Below are 24,466 nucleotides of genomic sequence, written 5' to 3' on the forward strand. Positions count from 1 at the left end.
GCCTCACTATCTGTGTTCTGTTAGCTGGTTCTGTTAGCTGGTGCAGGGATTCCACTTCTAAGATCCTGCTGAGATGTAGCCAGGATGCATCCCACTGAAGCCCATCTCATGACACAGGGCTACTTCTGGTGGGGCTTCATCCCAGCTGCATCCTGGCAGTGTTTTCAGAGACAGTCCTGAGAACATGGGGACTACCCACATTCCCATTCATTAAGCCAGGGACAACATTTGATTTTTAGACACTGACCTCTTTCTCATTTCCTCTTGAGCATTCACACATATTTGCAGCCAGAAGTGTTTCCTCTTCTAAAAAAGAAATAGCAGTAGTGTGTGTAAAGATCAGCTTCCTCATCGATTCGATATATATATATAAAACCAACCCACAAATAGCACAAAAACAAAACAGAAAATGTTAGGATCCAATAAACTCTCGGCTTTAGTCGACATCGTGCACCAAAAATCCTTCAGAAAAGAAGTCATCTGATACACACACTAAGCATTAAATTTAGCAAGAAAAACTCAACTGCAGCTGAATGTGATGTTGCCCTTATAGAAGTTTTTCAGACCACCTGGCAAAGCACCTTGGTTACATGCCAACTATAGAAGCCAGGACTTGCTCCAATTTTGTTTTCCCTGGATATTATCATTGCTGGTAATTAGCAAATTGTTTACTTTCTTCCCATCGTTTTTGAAATGTCAATGAACAGAAAGCACTTAGAGGATCATCAGCTGACAAGCATGTAAAACTGAGCCATTCTTGAGTAGCCCAAGACACCTGTCCCTGTGTATTTACACTTGACAAACTATTATTTCCCTCTCCGTGCTAATAGGAAATGCCAGTTCCTTATAATGGTATCTTTTCTGCAAAAGCATTTCTTGCCTCTGAGCAGTCACGCAACCTCAGTGCTTACTGGTATCTTAAAGGTCATAAAGAAGCTTTGGAGAAACGTCTTCTCAAAGACCTTCAGATTTTGACAGTACTAAAACTCCCACTAGGCATCCTCACATTTCTTAAGGCCCAATGAAGCTGATACAAGCTATTTAGAGGCAATGCAGTTCATGGAAACAAAGTGATTTCTTAAGTCTCATGGGAAGACTTCTGGATTTCCTTTGCTGTCAAGAACTCTTCATGTTTGCCTGTTGATATCAGATTCACAGAAAATTTCAAGAGAAAATAAGCAAAGAGGGTGCACTCCTGACTTTTCACTGATCCAGTGACATCTGATTAGAACTCAGAGTAATAAATTACAAGAGATCTCTTTATCTCATAAAATGGGGTTTCATATTGTGATTTAATCCCTTTCTAATAAACTTATTATTTAATCAAGTTTTATTGTGCTTTAATTTATTTTAGTTAACTATTACAGGAGTTTTAGCATAGTGATTAGTGTCAATGTGTGTTTTTTTTTTGTTTTTGTCTTTTATTGTTGATATGGTCAGTGGACTAATAAATAAACAGATCTGTTACAAGTTATGGATTACTTCCAATAATTCATAAGTAAGACATATACAAATAACATTATCTATCCAAACGCATCTCTTCCTATGAACCCATCAGGGACGTGAGATCATCGGAGGAGGCCCTGCTCTTGATCCCACCTGCTTTACAAGCACGTTTGGCGGAGATGAGAGACAGGGCCTTCTCTGAAACACTGAAAACTTGGCTTTTGAGCAAGCTTTTGGCACCGTGTCATAATCAGACAAACTTGAATAGGAAAATGACTCAGGAATGGCTAAGGACGAGGGAACGGATGAGGATCAAACATGATTACATAGTTTAATTTTTTTTATTGTTCACTGTTTTTATGCTTTTAGATATATTGTGATGCTTTTCTCTGTTTTTATTGATGTATGTATTTTATGGCATTGAATTGTGCCGACTTGTTTGCCGCCCTGAGTCACCCTCAGGCTGATATGGGCGGGGTAGAAATGGAGTAAATAAAAAATAATAAAATAATTATTAAGCAGTAATGCTATCCCTTTGTTGGAGTTCAATGTTTTTTGGCTGAGTTTGATTGGGGGGGGGGGGGGGGGCTAAGTCTGACCGAAAGAGGGTCTACCCTAGCAAACCTTTTGTATCGTTACCCCAATACCCCCATATATTGAGTATGGTGATCAGATCATGATATGAATAAACGTAACAGTTTAAATAATGCACCAATAAGGCCTTCTCGTGGACCACCATGAGAATTGAAGCCCCCCAAGCCCCCCCCCCCCGTCTACATGCCTGGCTGTGACCTTACTATTTAGTTTTGTATCATAGTTAAGCAGCCTGTAGCTGATAGTTTTTTTTTTTTCAGAAAAGGGCCTTAAAATAAATCTTATCATTACCTTAGATTAACATTTAAAATCAAGATAAAAATTGAAATGATAATGGTAACTTAAGTGGAATTTGTTGGAGTCTCCTTCTCTGGAGGTTTTTAAACAAATGCTGGAGGGCCATCTGCCAGGAGTGCTTTGATTCTGCATTTCTGCATGGCAGAGGTTTGGATGGGATGGCCGTTTTTGTCTCTTCAAAGCTTATGATTTTATTTATTTATTTATTTATTTATTTATTTATTTATTTATTTACTGTATTTGTATACCGCCTTTCTCAGCCCTCAGGCAACTATATAATTCTAACTTATAATGGAGGATAGAGGAAGGGAGGAAGTATAATTTAAAAAAGTTGTTTCCCAAGATGCAGGATGTTTATTTTGAAAGGTTGTTTCTTCCAAGTTGTGATTTACTCCTTAACTTTGTTTTGCTTAGAAAAGAGAGGAGGAAGAGAGGCAAAAAGGTGAAGCACAGATACGACAACAAGAGGAACGCAGAGCACATGAGCTGTACCTGAGCCTCAAACAAGCCCAGCAGTGTAGCCAACACAATGAAAAGGAGGACCATGAATGGGAAGAACAGCGTGAGTTAATTTTTATCGATTTAATAATTTCAGGTGTAGTTTACATTAGCCTGAGTAAATTACAGCATACAATTCATGTGCTATTCTTGATTAATTGCAGAACTGGAATGAATCAGAGCTTGGAGTCAATACATATGAAAGTTCTATTGTTTCCATAGGCATATTTTAGTTAGGACTAACATGTGCATTTAGGATGAGGTCTGGACTTCCTTTTTTCAAAGCATACCAGTGGGTATGCAATCTATTAGATATAAAAAGTAGAACCCCCAACCTTTATCTCAGCTCTGTTGCAAAATCTCTCCATAAGAAGTGAAGGGACTTGGAACAGGACATTATCCCAATGGTTTCGTTGACAAGAATTTCTGCTTTTTCAACATGTTTATTGTTACAGTAGCTGCTGGGATGATTTGTAGGTATTTTTGTCCTTCCCATTTTCTCTACCTACATGCCTATACATTTTAGTATAGGCATTGCTTTTTACTGCCTCATTGTCAATGAATACAAATGAAATTTGTTGACTGAATAAAAGATAATGCCTTATCTAGCTTCATTTTCACCCGTTGGTTTATGAAGAACATGTGAAAAACTCAGGAAAAATCAATATGAAAGTAAATTTTATCTACATTATTATGAAATGCCCTATTTTAATCCTTTGAAAAGAAATACACTAGTGTTTTGAGAATATATTGTCGAAGGCTTTCATGGCTGGAATCACTAGGTTCTTGTGGGTTTTTTCGGGCTATAGAGCCATGTTCTAGAGGCATTTCTCCTGACGTTTCGCCTGCAATCTATGGCATCCACCCAAACATCCAGTTCACCATGGAAAAAGAAAATGAAGGAAGACTTCCTTTTCTAGATGTCCTAGTCATCTGCAAACCAGATCAACAATTGGGTCACACCGTCTACAGAAAACCCACACACACAGATAGATATCTACATAAAAACTCCAACCATCACCCAAGTCAAAAAAGAAGCACAATTAAAGCCTTGGCAGACCGTGCAAAAAGAATCTGCGAACCCCACCTCCTCCAAGATGAACTGAACCACCTCAACTGGGCTCTCCTGGCCAATGGATACTCCACCTCAGACATCAGAAGAGCTGCAAGACCAAGAACAAACCACGAGAGTAAAGATGAAGATCCACCCAGAGGAAAAGTGTTCCTGCCATACATCAAGGGAACCACTGACCGCATAGGGAAGCTGATGAGGAAACACAACATACAAACAATTTACAAACCCACCAAGAAAATCCAACAAATGCTACGTTCAGCAAAGAACAAGAGGAATCCTCTCACCTCTGCAGGAGTCTACCGTATACCATGCAACTGTGGACAAGTCTACATAGGGACCACCAAACGCAGCGCCCAGACACGCATCAAGGAACATGAAAGGCACTGCAGACTACTTCAACCAGAGAAGTCAGCCATAGCAGAGCACCTGATGAACCAGCCTGGACACAGCATATTATTTGAGAACACAGAAATGCTGGACCACACCAACAACCACCATGTCAGACTACACAGAGAAGCCATTGAAATCCACAAGCATGTGGACAATTTCAACAGAAAGGAAGAGACCATGAAAATGAACAAAATCTGGCTACCAGTATTAAAAAACTCTAAAATTACAACAGCAAAACAACAGAGAGGAAACAACCAGGCACAGATTAACACCTCCCAGCAAGAGATTGTCCCACGCTCAGGCAGGCCTTAAAATGCGAATGAAGGTGATCAGCTGAAACATTCACACCTAACTGCAGCAGGGAAGAGCTCCTTGCCCCACCCCGGCCATTCCACAGATATATAAACCCATTGTCCTAATTCCAACAGACCTCACTACCTCTGAGGATGCTTGCCATAGATGCAGGCAAAACGTCAGGAGAAATGCCTCTAGAACATGGCTCTATAGCCCGAAAAAACCCACAAGAACCTAGTGTTTTGAGAATGCTTGTGAACAATATATTGAAAGCATAGGTGAACTCGTTTTGATAATAGGGATTTGCAGGTTTTCTAGCTCCATTGTTGTTGTTGATTTTGTTGTGTGACTTCAAGCCAACTCTGACTTATGATCACACTATCATAGGAGTTTATTAGCAAGATTTATGTAGTAATAGCTTGTCATTTCTTTCTTTTGAATGTGCCCAGTGGCAACCAGTATTCTCTGATGATCTCCTCTCAAAGTACTATGATTTTGTTTAACATCCAGGATCAGACAGAATCAGATGCCTTTGGGAATTTAAGAAGCTCTTTCAGTCTCAAGATGGTTCGACACATACTCTATAATGCAGTTCAAAGGCAGCTGGAGAATGGGCTGTTCACAACATATATGTAACACACATCAAGCCAGAAACAGAGTGTTAAAAAAAACCTTACCAGAAAATCTAAAATAAACAAATAAAATGTGATGCAGCTAACCATAGTATATCCTATGAATGGCTTGAAACTGGGACCAGAAAACATGGAGCACTTGTCAGGAAACCACCAACATTTTCTCACATTATTTACAAACGCTAGCTTTCTACGTATTTGAATTTTAAAATTAAATAATTTTAAAATTTGAATTTGCATATTTAACAGAAAGAAAGATGACAAAAACCAGATACACATACAACATATACGGTATTGAACAATGTTTCCTAACATTTGTACAGTGTTGGTTACACATTTCGCTATTTCCTCCCACCACCCATCCCATTGTTTTGACTTCCTATCCTTTGAAGTGAGGACAATCATATATAGGCAGCCCCTGAGTTACAAAGATCCATCTTACAAATGACTCATAGTTACAAAAGCATTTTCCTCTTTTTTAATTTTTACAAAAATTAGAAATGTTTTCTAGTCTTTGTGATGTTACTTTGTGGTTTTGCTTTGTTCATCACTGCCAATTTATGAATTTCTGCTATTCTGAAAACTTTTAGTATCCATTCTTCTATTGTTGGAAGATCTGACCTTTCCATATTGTGCCTATATCATGCTGTAATTTCATGTAATACTTTTTAGTTTAAACATTTGGTTTGGCATTTCCAATACAAATAGTTCAGGTTTTAATTGTATATTTGCTTGAATTTTTTCCTGCATTATTTTTTGTACTTTGCCCCAGAATTTCCTTGCTTTTTTACAAGACCACCACATGTGGTAGAAAGTTCCTTCTTGTTCCATACATTTTAACAAGTATTATATATTCTTCTTATACATTTTAGCTAGTCTTGCTGAGGTCAGGTATCTGGTCATCTTGTGAAAGTTTTCTCTGAAGTCATAAAATAAAAATTATTTTAGGCTAATTGTCCATATTTTACCCATTTGTCTAATTTGACAGTATGGTTGGAATCTTGTGGCCATTAATCATGCAGTCTTTTATCAATTCTGGTTCCATCTTCAGCAATACTTTGTATATCCTTCTAATACGATGTTTTTCATTACTACATAATTCCTTCTCAAATTTTGTTTTTTTTCTTTTAAATCCAACATTTTCACAGTCTACATCTTTCTTTCAATTTCCTACATGTAGACTACCATAGGTGAAGTTCTACATCAGGAGTCTTCATCCCATATGGGAATTTTAAAGAATGCATATGAAGGAGACAGGATTTTGATTGGGGGGGGGCTGAGTTTGATTGGGGGGGGTGAGTCTGAGTGAAAGAGGGTCTACCCTAGCAAACCTTTTGTATTGTTACCCCAATACCCACATACATATGGGATATATTGAGTATGGTGATCAGATCATGATATGAATAAACGTAACAGTTTAAATAATGCACCAGTAAGGCCTTCTTGTGGACCATCATGAGAATTTGGGGGGGGGGGGCTGAAGCCCCTCGTGGACCATCATGAGAATTTGGGGGGGGGGGGCTGAAGCCCCTTGAGCCCCCCCCCCAGCTATATGCCTGGAAGGAGACAAAGCCCAGACAATGATAGGGTTCTTTTGTTGATCACATGAGATAATATATTCATTTCTGCCCTCTGAATCATCTTCAGAATCCAAATTTCTTTTGTTGGCAAATCTACATTTTTTCATTATTGATCATAAAGCAGCCTCACTGCGGAAACCATACACCGATTAAGTCTCCTTTACCTGGAATTCTGATATCCAAAATACTCAAAAATTCTAAGTTGTCTGAATGGGTGGTTGATATAGTGACACCTTTGTTTTCTGATGCTTCAATGTAGACACACTTTGTTTTGAGTACAAATTTATTTTAAAATATTATGAATAAACTTAACTTCAAGATATGTGAATGAACATAATATATATGAAACATAAATGAAGTTTAAGTTTGCACTTAAGTCTCATTTCCATTATATACACAAATGAAAATAACAGATATTCCAAAACTGAAAATACTTCTGGTCCCAGGCAATTCAGACATGAGATACTCAACATGTAATGCACCAATTTAAAGTTCTAATCTTTAATATGTTCATTTGGAAATCCCAGCTAAAATAATTCCAACTCTTGATCAACTTTAGTATATAAATTTATCTTGCATCGACCCCTATGCTTCTCCTGCTAGATCTAGGATCTCAGCTGTTGTTTACGATTGTGCTGGTGACAATATCATAAAATGTCTCAATTGTGCATGCAGCTTGGCTTGGATCTTCCAGCAAAATGTAATTGTAAGGGAATCGAATGACCCATCCTAGTACATGAAGGTTAATTTCATTACAAGTGAACAAGAAAAAGCAACTGCCAAGGTTGTGTAACTGTGCCTTTATATTATATGATTATATGCTATATCCTTCATAACTCTGGTGCTTGACATATGAAAGAATGGGTACTCTTTGTATTTGCTTCATGCCAAATGGCATTGCCTGAGGGTCTCCATTAGTGCACAATGCTGTAGGCTGTAGTCTGCTAGGTGTATAGCATTTCCCCTTTATCTGAAAAAGCTGTCCAGCATTGAGTATGGAAACAAAATGTGTCAAAAAACTCAATGTAATAGTTGGGTGGCCTTAAAATTAGACAGAGTAGCTCCTGGAGCAGCTCTTTTGGATCTCATGAAAAGGCAACAGTTGCTGATTATAATTATTGGGAAAAAAAGAGGACGGATAAGTTGAGTGCCTTTTATTGCTGGAGAAACGGAGAGGCCAAGATGGTTTTCTGCCTCGGATGCCAAAATAATTTGAATGCCTTTGGTGCAATATAATTTTAACTTGTTTTCTTTTTCTAAAAAAATTATGGCATTTTCCCACAATAGCTACTTTAATTGGTTTTTAATTATTTTGAAATAAACCTCTAAACTATATAATCAAATAAAATTTAATTATATTTTGTTTTAATCTTGTAAGGCACAGTGGGTCCTATTTCAGAAGAAAAGTGTGGTAAAAACAAAACAAAACAAAACAATAAAGTACTTGGGTCGTGAATGGAGGAATCATTTGCTGCCTCATGCAGCAAAATGTCTCTCGGATGTCCAGTCCATTCACACTACACAGTTATAGCACTTAGGGCCGTGCAAAACTTCATTTATAGCTCGTTAGTCAGATATAATTAGCTAGATTCATACATATGAAGTGATATTTAGAAATACGACGGGCAATTTATTTATTTATTTATTTATTTATTTATTTATTTCGAGTACTTCTACCCCACCCTTCTCAACCCCCGAGGGGGGACTCAGGGCCACTTACAAAAAGGCACAATTTGATGCCTACAGAGAATACACATACGTACAAAACAGCAGTTAAACAATTATCACAGTTAAAACAGTCGGTATATAACACAATCTATAAAACTAATCTCAAGCTCAGCGTTCGTCTTTCAGAGTTCCATAATTCCATTCCACTATATCAGTTCCTGTCAATCGTCAAAGTCCTTTCTTTATCTGCCAGATTGTCCGAATGCCTGGTCCCAAATCCATGTTTTCAATTTTTTCCTAAAGGAAAGGAGGGATGTCGCTGATCTAATTTCCCCGGGGAGTGAATTCCACAGGTGAGGGGCCACCACCGAGAAGGCCCTGCTCCTCATCCCTGCCAATCTCACTTGTGATAGAGGCGGGGTCGAGAGCAGGGCCTCCCCAGAAGATCTTAAACTCCGAGGTGGGACATAGAGGGAGATCCGTTCGGACAGATACACTGGGCCGGAACCGTGTAGGGTTTTGTAGGTCAAAACCCGCACTTTGAATTGTGCTCGGAATTGGATCGGCAGCCAGTGGAGCTGACACAACAGGGGGGTGGTATGCTCCCTGTATGACGCTCCTGTAAGTACTCTGGCTGCCTCCCGCTGGACTAGTTAGAGTTTCCGAACAGTTTTCGAAGGCAACCCCACGTAGAGTGCGTTGCAGTAATCTAATCGGGATGTAACAAGAGCGTGGACCACTGTGGCCAGATCCGACTTCCCACACAAAAAACTTAAGATTCAAAATACTGACCTATGACTTTTGGATGAGTTATGTAAGTCTCATAAATGGCTCCAGGTCTCCATTGTGGGCACCACTTCTTCCCCCAAGAGGCCTGGGTTTGGTTCTCCCAAAGAGCCCTGAGAAGGATGGTGAGGCTGAAGTGAGGGAGAAGCCCTGCTCTTTCTTCAAAGAGGGTGGAGCAGGTGGGAGGGAGGAATGCCTGGCTGGATGGCCAGACAAGTAAGAAGCCCATTGGGCACATGGGTGGCCCAAAGAGAGAGAGAGAGACCACAACCACATTGAGACTTTAATGTGAGAAGTGAGCAAAATTCTGGAAAATGTAGTTTAGGGCAGGACCTTTGGAATTCTCTGGCGCTGCTGACCTGGAAGCAATACAGCACCTATATTTTAAAAGTAACTTCTCCAACTTGGAGAGGAAAAACCCAAGCACATTAACACTGAAAGCGAACAGAATAGTAGGAAATGTAGTTTAGGGTGGGGACTTTTGAATTCTCTGCCACAAGTGCTCTTGTCTTCCAAAACTACATTTCCCAAAATTCAGCTTATCGCCTTGTGCTGCCACCACCTACTCCTCCTCCTCCCTGAAAGTTTTGAAGTAGAAAAGCCCACGTTCATTCTCTAAAGGAATTTCAAAGAAAAGGGGATTGTTGGGAGTTGAATCTACTCTGTAAAGTAGGCAGAGTTGAGAGGCAGAAACTCCAAAATTTACCTAGTAGGTTTCCTATTGTTGTTGTTGTGGTTCAGTGTGATGAGAATGATGGGATTCAGATTCCTGGATGTTTTTCTGTGCCTCAGCCCGAGGCTTTCACAGACAGGGGAGATTCAAGCAAGCGGTTCTCGCTGGAAATGAATGCCAGTAAGGGAGTTAGCACCCAGGTGTCCTCCTACACTGATAGTGAAGGCCTTGATCTTAGCTAGTAGACGAGAGGCAAGGTTGGGGAAAGGTCATGGGACCACTGTGAGAGCAGAATGTTTTCATGATTAGAAAAAAGTATTTAGGCTTCTCACAAAGGAAGCAAAACTGTCAGTTCAACGTAGCTTATTAGCCGGAAAGCTTCATGGAATAACCGGGACTTCTTGCATTGTGATTCTTGGGCAAATGTATTGTCGAAGGCTTTCATGGCTGGAATCACTCAGTTCTTGTGGGTTTTTTTCGGGCTATATGGCCATGTTCTAGAGGCATTTCTCCTGACGTTTCGCCTGCATCTATGGCAAGCATCCTCAGAGGTGAGGCGAAACGTCAGGAGAAACGCCTCTAGAACATGGCCATATAGCCTGAAAAAACCCACAAGAACTCTTGGGCAAATGTTTCCTTGCTTGTACCCGGGACTCTGGTTTGAACTTTGCCAATAGGATTGTGTCTCCTGCTTCTACTTGAAGATCTTTGGAACTGTATCCTGCATTTAACCTTAATCTTTGGAACTTTGCAATGCTTATTCTTTATTTTGACTTGGATTTTTTCCTCAATAAACCGTAAAACTACATCTCTTGTGTGGTGGTATTTGGAAGCAAGGTGAAGCTTACTCTGAGTTGCAACAGTTGTTATTGTTGTTTTTATTATTATTTCAAAGGCTGGATGGGCATCTGTTGGGGTGCTTTGACTGTGGTTTTCCTGCCTGGCAGAAGGGGTTTGAACTGGATGGCCTCTGGGGTCTTCCAGTGAAATAATATTGTTAAGTTTATGTTGGTTCAAATTCCCTAAAAAATCAATGGATGAGCAAATCTTTATGAAATTTGGAGGGGATGATGCCCTAGTTATGTTGTATCATTGAAAATAGAAATTCAAGGAGATAACTTTTGTAGTTTTTAATGTTGTTCATATAACATTTTTAAATTTTCCCCAAATTAGTGAATGAGTGAAATGTTCTGACACTTGGGGGGTGGGGGGTAACAATGGTAAAAGTATTGTACTATTGAAGAAAGTTTCGTTCTAATAGCTCTAAAAATGAGGGAGAAAAAAAGCCCTGGAAGCTCCCTCCTGCACAATTACATAATAAAAAAGTAACAAAAAAATCATTATTTCATTATAGTTATGATACAGACCTTTAATGATATTTTAGAAACATTTTAGAAATGACTGTTGTTGTTTCAACAACATTGAAACGTTTTTTTCATTGATCACACAGGCATAATAATAATAATACTTTTTTTATACCCCACCACCATCTCCCCAAGGGACTCAGAGCGGCTTACATGAGGCCAAGCCTATCAGTACATCAATAAACAAAAGCAATAAACAAAAACAATAAATACAATACAATTAATATAAATCACATATAAATAATAACTAATAAACAGTAACACACAAGGATTTAAAAAACCTATGGCCAGGCCAAATGTAACAGTTTAAAAATTCAAAAATAAACGCTGGGCATGAACAAGGTAGGATATAACTAGTATAGGGTTTTTAAAGAGAGACGAGGGAACACAATCAATCCTAAACCAGAAGTAAAATGCATTTGAGGGCACATTGGAACAACCACATTTTCAGGCTCCTCCTAAAGACTGCCAGAGTTGGGGCATGCCTGATGTCCCTGGGAAGTGAGTCCCAGAGTCGGGGGGCCACCACCGAGAAGGCCCTCTCCCTCGTCCCCTTCAGTTGTGCCTGCGAAGGAGGTGGGAGCACGAGCAGGGCCTCTCTAGATGATCACAGATATCATGTGGGTTCGTACACAGAAATGCGGTCACACAGGTAGGTGGGTCTCAAACCATTCAGGGCTTTGTAGGTAAGAACCTGCACCTTGAATTGGGACAGAAAAATGAATGGCAGCCAATGGAGCTCCTTAAATAGGAGGGTTGACAGCTCTCTGTAAGTCGCTCCAGTTATTAACCTGGCTGCTGCCCATTGTACCAATTGAAATTTCTGGGCCGTTTTCAAGGGCAGCCTCACATAGAGTGCATTACAGTAGTCCAATCTGGAGGTGACTAAGGCATAATAGCACTATGGTGTCACTTTAAATGCCATGGTTTTCTCCTGTGGGGTCATGAATGCTGGAGTTTAGAGATAGCTACCTAGACTTCCTGACTAGGGAACTATATATGCCGCAGGATTCCATAGGATGCAGCCATGGCAGTTGAAATGGAATTAAAGTGGTATTGCTGTGTAGTGTCAAAGTACCCCAGGGCAGGCAGCAAGTTTAGACTCTATCTTAGTTGGATTCCCCAGAGTCACTCTTTATTTTCTCTAATATAAATTAAAAGCTGCCCTGAATGGCTGACACAAATTCCTGAAGAAAATAAAGCACTATACTTTGGAATGTCAGTGTGATAAAGACAAAGCTGTCCTTCACACTTGACATTCGATCGTATCTTTTCTCTCTAATAGTCCCCACCCCTCACTCTCTTTCTGTGGGAGGAACAGAGAGTTGTTTCCTTTTAAAAACAACATTGAATAGTATGTTGTATCTTATAATGAATCTGGTGATAAGTGTTAAACATTAGCACCAAAGTAAACATATTCAGATTGTGTAGATTTCAATAGAGGTGACTGTGGAGGGCTCGTACATGAGCAGGGCTGTGTATATTGTGTTTGAAAGAACCAAGACATGCAGTGATAAATCTGCACCTGGAATGCTTTTCTTCTTCCTATTATGTTGGCCAACACACATTTTGGTGCCTCAAGTACTAACCCTGTTTAATAATAATAATAATAATAATAATAATAATAATAACTATTTTTGTACCCTGCCTCCATCTCCCCGAAGGGACTTGGGGCAGTTTACATGAGGACGAGCCCAAGAAACATGGTTAAAATATAGTGTTGAGGCTCAGGTAGCACACTAAAATAGATAAACAATAACATAAACAGATTAAAATTTATTTATTTACTTTATTTGTGTATCGCTCTTCTCAGCCCTTAGGCGACAATAACCCTGTAACAAAATAAAAAAAACAAACACATCAAACTAATAAGCAATGAGCCTTACAATAATAATCAGTTTCTGGGTATATAGGTCCTCCAACATGGCTTTATGGTTAACTTGTGGAAGCACAACATGGGATCACCTGGAGGACCTAAACGTTGCCAAGAGAGGACATATTTTGTTAGATGTGGGTAAATGAAACAATGGATATTGGTCCCATGGATGTTGTTGTTCATTCGTTCAGTCGTCTCCGACTCTTCGTGACCTCATGGACCAGCCCACGCCAGAGCTCCCTGTCGGCCGTTACCACCCCCAGCTCCCTCCAGGTCAGTCCAGTCACTTCAAGGATGCCATCCATCCATCTTGCCCTTGGTCGGCCCCTCTTCCTTTTGCCTTCCACTTTCCCCAGCATAATTGTCTTCTCTAGGCTTTCCTGTCTCCTCATGATGTGGCCAAAGTACTTCAACTTTGTCTCTAGTATCTTTCCCTCCAGTGAGCAGTCGGGCTTTATTTCCTGGAGGATGGACTGGTTGGATCTTCTCGCAGTCCAAGGCACTCTCAGCACTTTCCTCCAGCACCACAGCTCAAAAGCATCGATCTTCCTTCGCTCAGCCTTCCCTAAGGTCCAGCTCTCACATCCGTAGGTTACTACAGGGAATACCATGGCTTTGACTAGGCGGATCTTTGTTGCTTTGTAGCTTGAGCACCTCAATGATGTCATGAGCGAAACCGTGAAGGGCCACCCAAGACGGGACGGTTGTGGCAGAGAGGTCAGACCAAGCGTGATCCCTGGGGAAGGCAATGGCAAACCACTCCAGTATCCTTGCCAAGAAAATAAAAGAGGGAGGGAGCAGATCTAATCTCTCTAGGGAGGGCATTCCATAGCCGAGGGGCCACCGCTGAGAAGTCCCTGTCTCTCGTCCCCACCAAGCGTACCTGTGACGGGGGCGGGGCCAATAGCCCCATGGATATAGGGGCTATTCTTATCTTGCTCTCTGTTGTATACCACAGTGGATTTTACTTATGGTGTAGTAGAGGCCAAATGTTCCATGAATGGTACCTTTATAGAATTCGGAATTGTTCAAAGTTTCTGACATGCTATTCATATGAGATCAGGTCACTTTGTTTACACCAAATTAATTTTGCAAGTGAAAAATGATATCTCCATCAAATATAATTGTATCTGACATCTAAAGTTTCTGATAAAGTACAATCTTGAATAATTAACTTTAAATAAAAAGGGAGTCCAGCATTGAATTACAACAACCCAGTAATTCCGGCCATGAAAGTCTTTGACAATACAGGAAAATCTTCAGTAATAGCAACATTCATTCATGTCAATTATACCATAGGTGCAAGCACAACCAAGAACCACATTTTCAAAATGATTTCATGGTTACAAAGAGATTCATGTTTGGAAGAATATTTGCTTTAAAAAAATGAATGTATGTACTCCAGTAAGTTATGGTCTCAGTTTGTACATTCTGTACTTTCCAGAAGAACTAAGACTCCTGGGAAAAATGAATCCTAAATTGTTAGAAATTGGGGTCTTACCAATATTTCTTATGTCTCCATATTTTGTCATAGTTCTCAATATACAAACATACTTTATGTAAAATTATATATAGATACTGATAAGTTTATGTTAGTTAAAATTATTCTTCATTTTAAATATCATATTCTTTCAATTTTTTGCCACCCATTGGACAATTTGGAGCTTCCGAGCAGTCTTCAAACCCTACGTAAAGTGCGTTGTAGTAGTCTATACTGGATTTAACTAGAGCATGGACTACCATGGCCAAGTCAGACTTCCCAAGGTATGGGCGGAGCTGGTGCACAAGTTTTAACTGTGTGAATGCTCCTCTGGTCACTGCCGAGATAGATAAGACATTTTGTTGCTATGGGATATGATCCAATGAAGGAATCGCTATTTGTCAATGATTTCCACTTTTTTCCCAGAGGGGGAGGAAAATTTTCAAAATGGAGTGAAAGGAAATCTTTGGTTGATATGATAACATAGACAAAGGACAATGACGACTACAATTGATAGGATTTGACAAGGTGGAATGAATTTACGGATTTTGAGCTGGCGAACGTTGAGCATTAGATTGGTTTTATTGATTGTGATGTATAATTGACTGTTTTAATTGTTTTATAATTGCTGTTGATATATGTTTTTATCTTATTGTTTGTGTTGGCATCGAATTGTGCCTTTTGTAAGCCACCCTGAGTCCCTCCTTGGGGGTTGAGAAGGGCGGGGTAGAAATGTGTGAAATAAATAAATAAATAATAAATTGCTGTATTATTCCATCAAAAATGGAATACTGTAGATCCCCAGTTAACTGGAACTCTAAAATTAAAGAAATAAGTAGTACTGTAAATAAAAAAGTTTTTATAATACACCAAAACAGTAAAAATATGTAACATTAGGTTTGTCTTTGTGTTTAATTACTGTATTTCAATATAAATATCTAGTTAATACAGAGTTTATGGTATGTTATAGTATGGTTTATAGTATTAGTAAGTAACTTTTAATAGTTACTCTCAAGCCACCGGAAACTACAATTACGCAGCATCTACAAATCCTAATGGGTTCTGGCTAACTGGGAGTCTACTGTATTCGTGTATAAATCTAGAATTGGGGTGTGTGTGTGTGTGGTGTGGTTCATGGTCCCTCAGACTGTTGTGGGGCTGGACTATCATTTGAAAAAAAAAACCATGAATGAATTCCTATGAACACTACCATATTTTAAAAAAGAACAATACAATATTTAAAATGAAGAACAATTTTAACAAACATAAATTTATTAGTGTGGACTTGCTTTTGGCCGATGAGATAGTCACATTGTTGTTGTTGCTGTGTGCCTTTGTTTCAGATGTAGGGTGATGTTAAGTTTTACGTTTAGGGCGGGGGTGAGTAAATGACCTTGGAGGGCCGCATACGACCCATGGGCCTTAGTTTGGGGATCCCTGGTCCAAAACTTTTAGTCAAAAATAATTTATTTTATTTAAACATACTTTAATTTATTCTTTCTTTTTTTAATTTAAATGCCACTTTTCTCCCAGAGTGGGATCTGTGGCTGCTTACAAAAATCAACCTCCAAATCCTGGGTTGACCTATTTATGCCCTCCCCACAAAGAACCATTTCTTTTTCCAAGCAGAATGGTGAAAGATGAGATTAGTCTGTCCTGGGAAAATCGAACAGAAGCACCTGTCCCTTCTAAATTTTTTGCCATGGTGCCACTGTACATGGTGGTACTGTCATGTATCGGCCTGGGCAAGAAAATGGCAGTGGTGGCAGCCAGATGGCGTTGGCCAACTGAGGTCATGCTGGTGCTTTTGCCTCTTCAAAAATGAATATTTATTTCCTTTTTGGTCCTGTTCATACCCAGTTGCTTCCCACATGCATTGCACAGCTACTATTTACCTTCTCATCCACCAGCCAGATTGAATAATGCGTGCTGAAATTTTATATATTTATTTTTCTTTGTTTTGTCCTTCACATCTTTGGTTACGTACTCTATGTTTTACTCTTAACTTATCCATGGGTCAGATAAAAATCTATATTTTTGACCTCAACCCACAGTCGACTTAAATAGGAGTACATGCATTCAATGTTTTTAAAGTAAACACTCTTCCAAACATGAATCTCTTTGTAACTATGAAGTCATTTTGAAAATGTGGTTCTTAGTTGTGCTTGCACCTATGGTGTGATTGACCAGATTTGGTACCTCACATACTCCAAGATCATGTGGATAAATCTTGCCCTATTGTTTCCTCTCCACTGTATTGTAATGCTACCTGGCTTCTGTTCACTAGAACTGAAAGCCAGAAAGATGCTGAGATGTCAGTGTTCATGTCATTTTGCTATTATGTGCTGACCACAGAAGCCAAATTATCCATTAGGATGAGAGCCAGGTCCCATCATGTCTTGCCACCGCCAAGTCAGCTGCTGTGTTCAGTGGTGCCAGGGGTCGAGCGGGCCGAAGAGGCACACTGTTAGCACAGCTGCTGTGGAGCTGCAATGATATTGATGACAGTACTAATTTATTTAGTAGATGGAATTTCCAACAGAATGACGATTCATCTCATCATCCTGCAGCTATTTATTGCCAAGTCAATAGGCGAAGCGTTACTAATTTTAGTGTTCAGCTTAATTCGCTGCTGTGGTTCCTTTCATCAAGCCAAACAAATAACAACACCATTCTTCTGAAGGTAATTGAGATATAGCTTCTTGGAGCTCTTTAAAAATAATACATTAATAATTTCTAAGTAAGTATGCCATTGATTTAAGGAATAGCCACACGAGGACTGCAATGTTATATCAAAGAAAAATACAGTTTGGTTAGCATTCCAATAGGCACCCACCAGATATTAATGGGACCACTAAGTAGGACAGTAAGGATAGTGAGGGTGCTCTTCTGTTCACATTTGTACCTGCCATCCACCACATTTCAGTTTGTCTTCGTTAATGGTGATACAAATTAGCTTTTTGTAATTTATTTATTATTTATTTCGTATACTTCTACCCTGCCCTTCTCAACCCCCGAGGTGGGACTCAGGGCGGCTTATAAAATGGCACAATTCGATGCCTACACAATAATGCAACACACATATAAAAACAGCAGTTAAACAGTTATAACAATTCAAACAACAATATATATCACAGTCAAAAGCCAATCTCAAGCATAGCGTTCACCCACTCAGAGTCCATACTTCGTTCCTATCCGTCGTCGCAGTCCTTTATTTATCTGCCAGATTGCCCAAACGCCTGGTCCCACATCCATGTTTTTAATTTCCTTCTAAAGGAAAGGAGGGATGTCTCTGATCTAATTTTCCCGGGGAGTAAATTCCATAGGTGAGGGGCCACCACTGAGAAGGCCCTGCTCCGCATCTCCGCCAACCTCACTTGTGACAGAGGCAGGGCCGAGAGCAGGGCCTCCCCAGAGGATCTTAAACTCCAAGGTGAGACGTAGAGGGAGATGCATTCGGACAGATACGCTGGGCCGGAATCATATAGGGTTTTGTAGGTCAAAACCAGCAGTTTGAATTGTACTCGGAACTGGATCGGCAGCCAGTGGAGCTGACACAGCAGGGGGGTGGTATGCTCCCTGTATGATGCTCCGGTGAGCAATCTGGTTGCCTCCCACTGGACTAATTGAAGTTTCCAAACAGTCTTCAAAGGCAACCCCACGTAGAGTGCATTGCTGTAATCTATCCGGGATATAACAAGACATTTTGGAATGCTTACTTTTTGAAGAGAATCACTGAGCCAGCATGGCCAAAAAATTTACTCTCCCTGAAGGACTGCTTGAAAATTTCATTTAGTTTGATGTTGAAATTATTTGTGCACCCTGAACCAGTTTGAAGTTTTCCTTGGATTTTGCATTTTCTGTTGAGAGTTTATGTCACAAACCAACTACAATTGTATAGTCTAGGAGGGGTGGATTGTTTTAGCTGCACCATTGGGACAATCACACAAGTGAAGTAAATAACATCGCAATTATGCAATGGTTGGGATGGACAACAGTACAGAACTTTATGAAATAAGCTTCCCTTGCAAATGACAGTGCAAGGGGAGGGGGCAGTGGAGAGGGGGCATGTTTCCCAAGTTCCATTTTTAATTAAGTTGATAATCAGAAACATAACTATACAATGTTTTCAGTCAAATACTATTTGAAGCTTGATTATTTGTTGTGTGTTGTTCCCAAATTAGCTTACAGACCTAAGATTATTAATAAACAAACAGCTGGAGTAAATCATTAAGAAAAAATCCTGAGATGCATATTCATACTGCATTCTCTTACAATACATGCAAACCTCGGCCTGTGACTCAGTTCTTCAAAAGAGCTAAGGAGGTCATAAAATATGGAAATATCCTAATCTTTCCCAAATGATGTGACTTGCTCAAACTCATTCCAGTGTAGCAGGAATTCATTCACATTTTTATCAAAGAACTTGCAGTCAGGAATCCCATCAGAGCAGCCAATACATTCTCTTGCTCTAATAGAATTATTATGTACTTTCCTTTCCTATGCTAATGATTCTTCATCCAGGATCATTGCCTAAATTTCTGCCATCCTTTCTCCCCTGGGCAGATGCTATTATGTGTGATTTGTGTCTCATTTTGTCTTTATGGCTCAGATAAGGCAGAATTCTAAAGAATTCTGTTGCAGATGAACCAGCATGCTGTCTTTCAATCTGTGGATAGACTAGTATTCTGTCCAAATACAGAAGAAACAGCAAATGTGGTTTGTTTCTCACCCATCAAGCCAAAGAAAAAGTTAAAGAAAAAATTAAGCTGGTTTATCTGGCTTGTCAGGAGATAGACAAATCAGAGGTGCAAGGTTTATATATAACAACATTGGGTGTTGTTAATGTTATTGCTTTGTTTTTTTGAGTTATTGTGTTGTTGCTGCTGCTGCTGTTTTTATTGTTGTATTTGGGCTCGGCCTCTTGTAAGCCGCACCGAGTCCTTCAGGAGATGGTAGCGGGGTACAAATAAAGGTTTATTATTATTATTATTATTATTATTATTATTATTATAAGGTCCTAGAGAAGTTTTACCATTAACCAACAAATGGGAGGTACCTTCTTCACACACACACACACACACACATACACTTGTGAATGTTGTTTTGTTTTACAACTAGTATTACCATTTATGCCTTACTTTAAAAAAGTTGGTATGTGTCTAATTTGGATGCTTCCAATAATTCAAATGAAATGATATCAGATATGATACTTAAGCCCTGTCTATAAGATATGATACACATGTTCGACAACTAACCTCATGTTGATGGGTTGGGATTGAAGCATTCTCCTTGGGCACTTCTATAGTATAATCCAGTTTGGATCATGTTTGGGAGGAACTGGTTTCATTGCACAAGTGATCTGAAATCCATGCCTGGAACTAGTCTGAGGTCAGGAAAGTGATTCCATTGAACATGGAACCTAGACTCAAATCACTTTGCAAGGGTTTTTTTCCCCATTGCAGGATGTGCATAAGTGAACTAGTAGCACACTGGTAAAAAAGAAAAAGAAAAAGGCAAACGTGATAGGTTCATATTCTGCCTCCCAGTGACCACCTCATCACAAAAGGCTGCAATCGGAGCGGCATGCACTGGTTTGGCTCAAGTCACCCATGGAGCCCGCCGGCCCCCTTCAAATGATGCCAGTGGGGTTCCATGGGTGAAGTAGGACAAGCCGGCACATGCAGGTGCCATGGCAACATAGGAGGCTTCCCGAAGTTATGCTTCCCCCATGGGATCGCCCTTTACTCAAACTGGCTGATGCGTTTGTGATTGCACACAAACTGTGTGCAACAACATCTAGCAATTCTGATGGCTGTGTGATGAGATCTTGAGTCAACAATTACCCTCTTGCTGCCCAGCCATGCCATTGGGATGTTTTCTTGGCAGTCCCCATTCAGGATTCTTTTCTGCACTTCAGCAACTGTGAGTGTCTATAATGCATTTTGGATTTTGTCCTGGATTTGGGATACGCTGGCATCTGCTGTATTTTTTGGCTGGACTCCAACTTTCCTGAGACTTTTAAAAAGCATATTGCAACCACAGTCTTGAATCAGTTTTGAACTGCATTATATGGTCTTTGCAGAACGATCCCTTGTTATATGTTTAACTGGATCACAACTATATAGCCTGCTCTGTAGAGAAAGTAAAGGTATTCTTTATTTCCTTATCCTTGCAGTACGTCGTTCAAAAGCTGCTGATGAAGAAAGGAGCCACAAAGCACGTCGAGCACGGGATGAATATCGGCGCCAATCTTTGAGGGCCATCCAAAAAGGAAAAGTGGCTGGTTTGAGTAACCTGTTCCAGGCGGCTGGTCTGAACAGAGAGCAAGAGGCAAAACTGACCAGTGCTGGTCCTATTTCATCTCTGACCACAATTGTACCAACCAGGTTTGTTTATATGAAGAAGGTGATAACATATTTTGTCTGTTTGTTATAGTCTCATGTGGAGATTATGGCCAGTGGTAGCCTTTTGATTTTTTACTGTATGAAGGGGTTAGTGGTAAGATTCTCTTGAATACTTTATTTACTGATTATTTATTTATTTACAGCTTTTATATTCCGCCCTTCTCACCCCGCAGGGGACTCAGGGCGCATTACAGTGTACACATATATGACAAACATTCAATGCCAATTTTTGACATACAAACATATACAGACATACACAGAGGCTATTTAACTTTTTCTGGCTGCCAGGGGAGCTGTCGCTTTCATCGTCCATCTGCGACGCTGATGAAGCACTTCCGCATTCCCCGCATGCTTCCCCACTGGAATGCTTTGCTGGAGTATTCTTTATGGCCTCATACATCAGTTAATTTAGCCTCCCCACACTTCAAGGTGGTACCTAATTTTCCTACCTGACAGATGCAACTGTCTTTCGGGTTGCAAAGGTCGACAACAGGCTACACACATTTGGTTGGAAACCCACTCCAACCTGGGCTGGCTTCGAACTCATGACCTTTTGGTCAGAGTGACCTTAATGCAGCTGACACTCAGCCAACTGCGCCACAATCCCGGTGCATAGTTGAATCATAGTTTCCTGAAAATATATAGACACAGGGAGATATAGAGATATATTAGAAAGGGTGTTTTAAGAATCCAATTGTTTTATTGTCCTATAATTCCAGCAATTCCAAACTGGGTAACATATATATTATATAAACTCATGAAATGGGGACCAAGGTTTTAACTTCTCCACAACATTTTATCATGCATAAGAGTAAATATTGCTGCATTTTCCAGCACAACTTTGTGTGCATTGGTTCATGCTTCTTCTGTCATGTTTTCAATTTTACTTTTGCCTTGACATGGGGTCAATGCCTTCCCAGTGTTGTTTTCTGTTGCTGCAATCATGCAGGATTTGAGAATCAATTTTCTCAGAATAAATAAAATCTGCTTTCTATAGGCTGAGTGGCTAGATCATATCAGAGCTCCTTGCAAAACTCCTTGATCGGTAAACACAATTTAGAACACTGTGCCTTTCTAGAATTGTCAGAGATATCATTTTGAAAATTACTCCAATCTAGTACCCATATATTGAACAAAAATTGGTGATGGATGACCATTGTACCATCAATAATGAATGAAACTCAGAAATATTTATCCACACCTAAATGGACACTGATATTGGCATTAGATTCACTTTTATCATTAATCCTATAAAATCAGTTCTGGGGGAGCTTCCGGAACAGATTTGGTGTATATGAGGAGTGCTGGGAGTGGGGGGAAAAAGTAAAGAAGTCTCATGGACTGGATTATTAGTAATCCAGAGTGCATAATATTAAATGTTGTCCAATGGATACTTAGGATGCATCTGCATTATAGAAGGAATGCAGTGACAGCATTTTAACTGTCATGGCATCCACCCATGTGGTATTCAAAGCGAGTAAATTACCTGAGTCATAAAATCACACAAGCACCCCTTCCTCGCCCTGGTAATGAAAAATACAATAGCAATAACTCAATTAACAATATGCTCCCTGTTCTGCCTTTGTGTTACTATGGGGTTGGATTGGAAGAAATTATAACACAAAAGACAGATTGGAGGCTGTATGTGGCGCAGTGGGTTAAAGCGCTGAGCTACTGAGCTTGTTGACTGAAAAGTTGCAGGTTCGAATCCAAGGAGTGGCGTGAGCTTCCGCTGTCAGCCCCAGCATCTGCCAACCTAGCAGTTTGAAAACATGCAAATGTGAGTAGATCAATAGGTACCACTCTTGTGGAAAGGTAACGGCACTCCTTGCAGTCATGTCGGCCACATGATCTTGGAGGTGTCTATGGACAACGCCGGCTCTTTGTCTTAGAAATGTAGATGAGCACCACACCCCTAAGTCGGACATGACTGGATTTAATGTCAGGGGAAAGCCTTTACCTTTACCTACCTATATAACTTTGACATGACGTTAATTCCTGTGCACTTTCTACCCCTCTGCTTTCTTTCAATACTTGACTCCAACTGTTCTGCTTATCTGTCACAATATAACTGCCATGCTGGAACCGAGGCTTGAGCTCCCCCCCCCCCCCCCTCATATCCTTAAAGCCACAGGCAGTAAATTATAGCTTCTGCCTCTGGAGGCATGACACTCCCTTTTTATGACATCCCCAATCTTCTGCTCCAGACAGTCACTGTACTCTACCGAATGGTAGGATTAGCCCTATTTTTAAAATGGATTTTACCCCTTAAAATTTTGAAAATGCATAGGAACATTTTGACAGGTCAAAAGTTCATTGAAAAATAAGTTTTAATCTACCCATTCGACTGGAAAGTATAGATCAGGTCGATTTGTATTGGACTTTGTAAAGAATTCATATTTCAAGCATCACTAAGAACATGAAGCCAGAAAGATATATAGGGTTTGAGCATAGAGAGTTTTGATGTAAGGACAAGGATTTTGTGCTGGATAGAGTACCAAAATATCTTCAAACTGTAGGAACATGAGACATGCTGTCATCTTACTTTCAAGATCTTTAACAATTAAATATTCAAATGACCAGAAATCCATTTAGCTCAGCTTTTTGGTTTCCAATAGTAGCCACATCATTTGAGACAGATGTAAAGGGATGCCTGTAAAGAATACATAATGTCAGTATATCCCTAGTCTTAAACTTCTTCATCCTTAAACATGAGCTTCTAGATGGCCAGCAACTATTGACAGGTCTATCCTCGTAAACTAGCTGGGATTTATGGGAATTGAAGGCCAAAAACATCTGGGGACTCCAGGTTGAGAACCACTGCCATAGGGGAAGCATCCACCACCAGGCTTCCCCCTGTTGATCTCTATGCAACATAGGAAGCCTCCCGTGTTGCCACCTTGGCGGCATATGCTGGTTCCCCTTTTCTTTTAACATAGAGTTCTGTCAGATGTAGCTGTGTGTTGGGGATAGGAGCTAGCGGGCTCCACGGCAAAAGGGAAGGGGAACTGGCAAATGCTGTCGAATTCACTCCCATCTGACGAGATCGACTGACAAACAAGCATGTGAGTGTCTGCATAGTTCATAACTTAGATCTGTTTCTTAGTTATATCAAGATCTTTTTCATCCCTGCATAAGTTTTTATCTTACCAGAAGCCTTCAATGCTTTATCAAACATACTCATATATCCACAGGGGCAGCTCAACCCATTACGCAAAGTAAGCATTCGCAGTATAGTTGATTTTGCCAAGGGGCGCTCTTGAGGCGCTCTTGGGGGAAAATAGACCTTGACATATGCGAGTTGTAGTTACTGGGATGTATAGTTCACCTACAATCAAAGAGCATTCTGAACTCCACCAATGATGGAATTGAACCAAATATGGCACACAGAACTCCCACAACAAAC

General features: G+C 40.0%; 1 protein-coding gene across 2 annotated transcripts in view; it reads left to right on the top strand.

Moving 5' to 3' along the window:
- SH2D4B (SH2 domain containing 4B) overlaps window positions 1-24,466 on the top strand; it is a 144,653-nt gene that overhangs the window by 61,481 nt on the left and 58,706 nt on the right. For both annotated transcript variants that reach the window (XM_060769010.2, XM_060769012.2), the window contains exons 4-5: window positions 2,752-2,899; window positions 20,832-21,042. In XM_060769010.2, coding sequence (XP_060624993.2) covers window positions 2,752-2,899; window positions 20,832-21,042 — 359 coding nt within the window. The remainder of the gene's footprint in view (window positions 1-2,751; window positions 2,900-20,831; window positions 21,043-24,466) is intronic.

The sequence above is a fragment of the Anolis sagrei genome, chromosome 3, assembly GCF_037176765.1.
Source record: "Anolis sagrei isolate rAnoSag1 chromosome 3, rAnoSag1.mat, whole genome shotgun sequence".
Lineage (NCBI taxonomy): Eukaryota > Metazoa > Chordata > Lepidosauria > Squamata > Dactyloidae > Anolis > Anolis sagrei.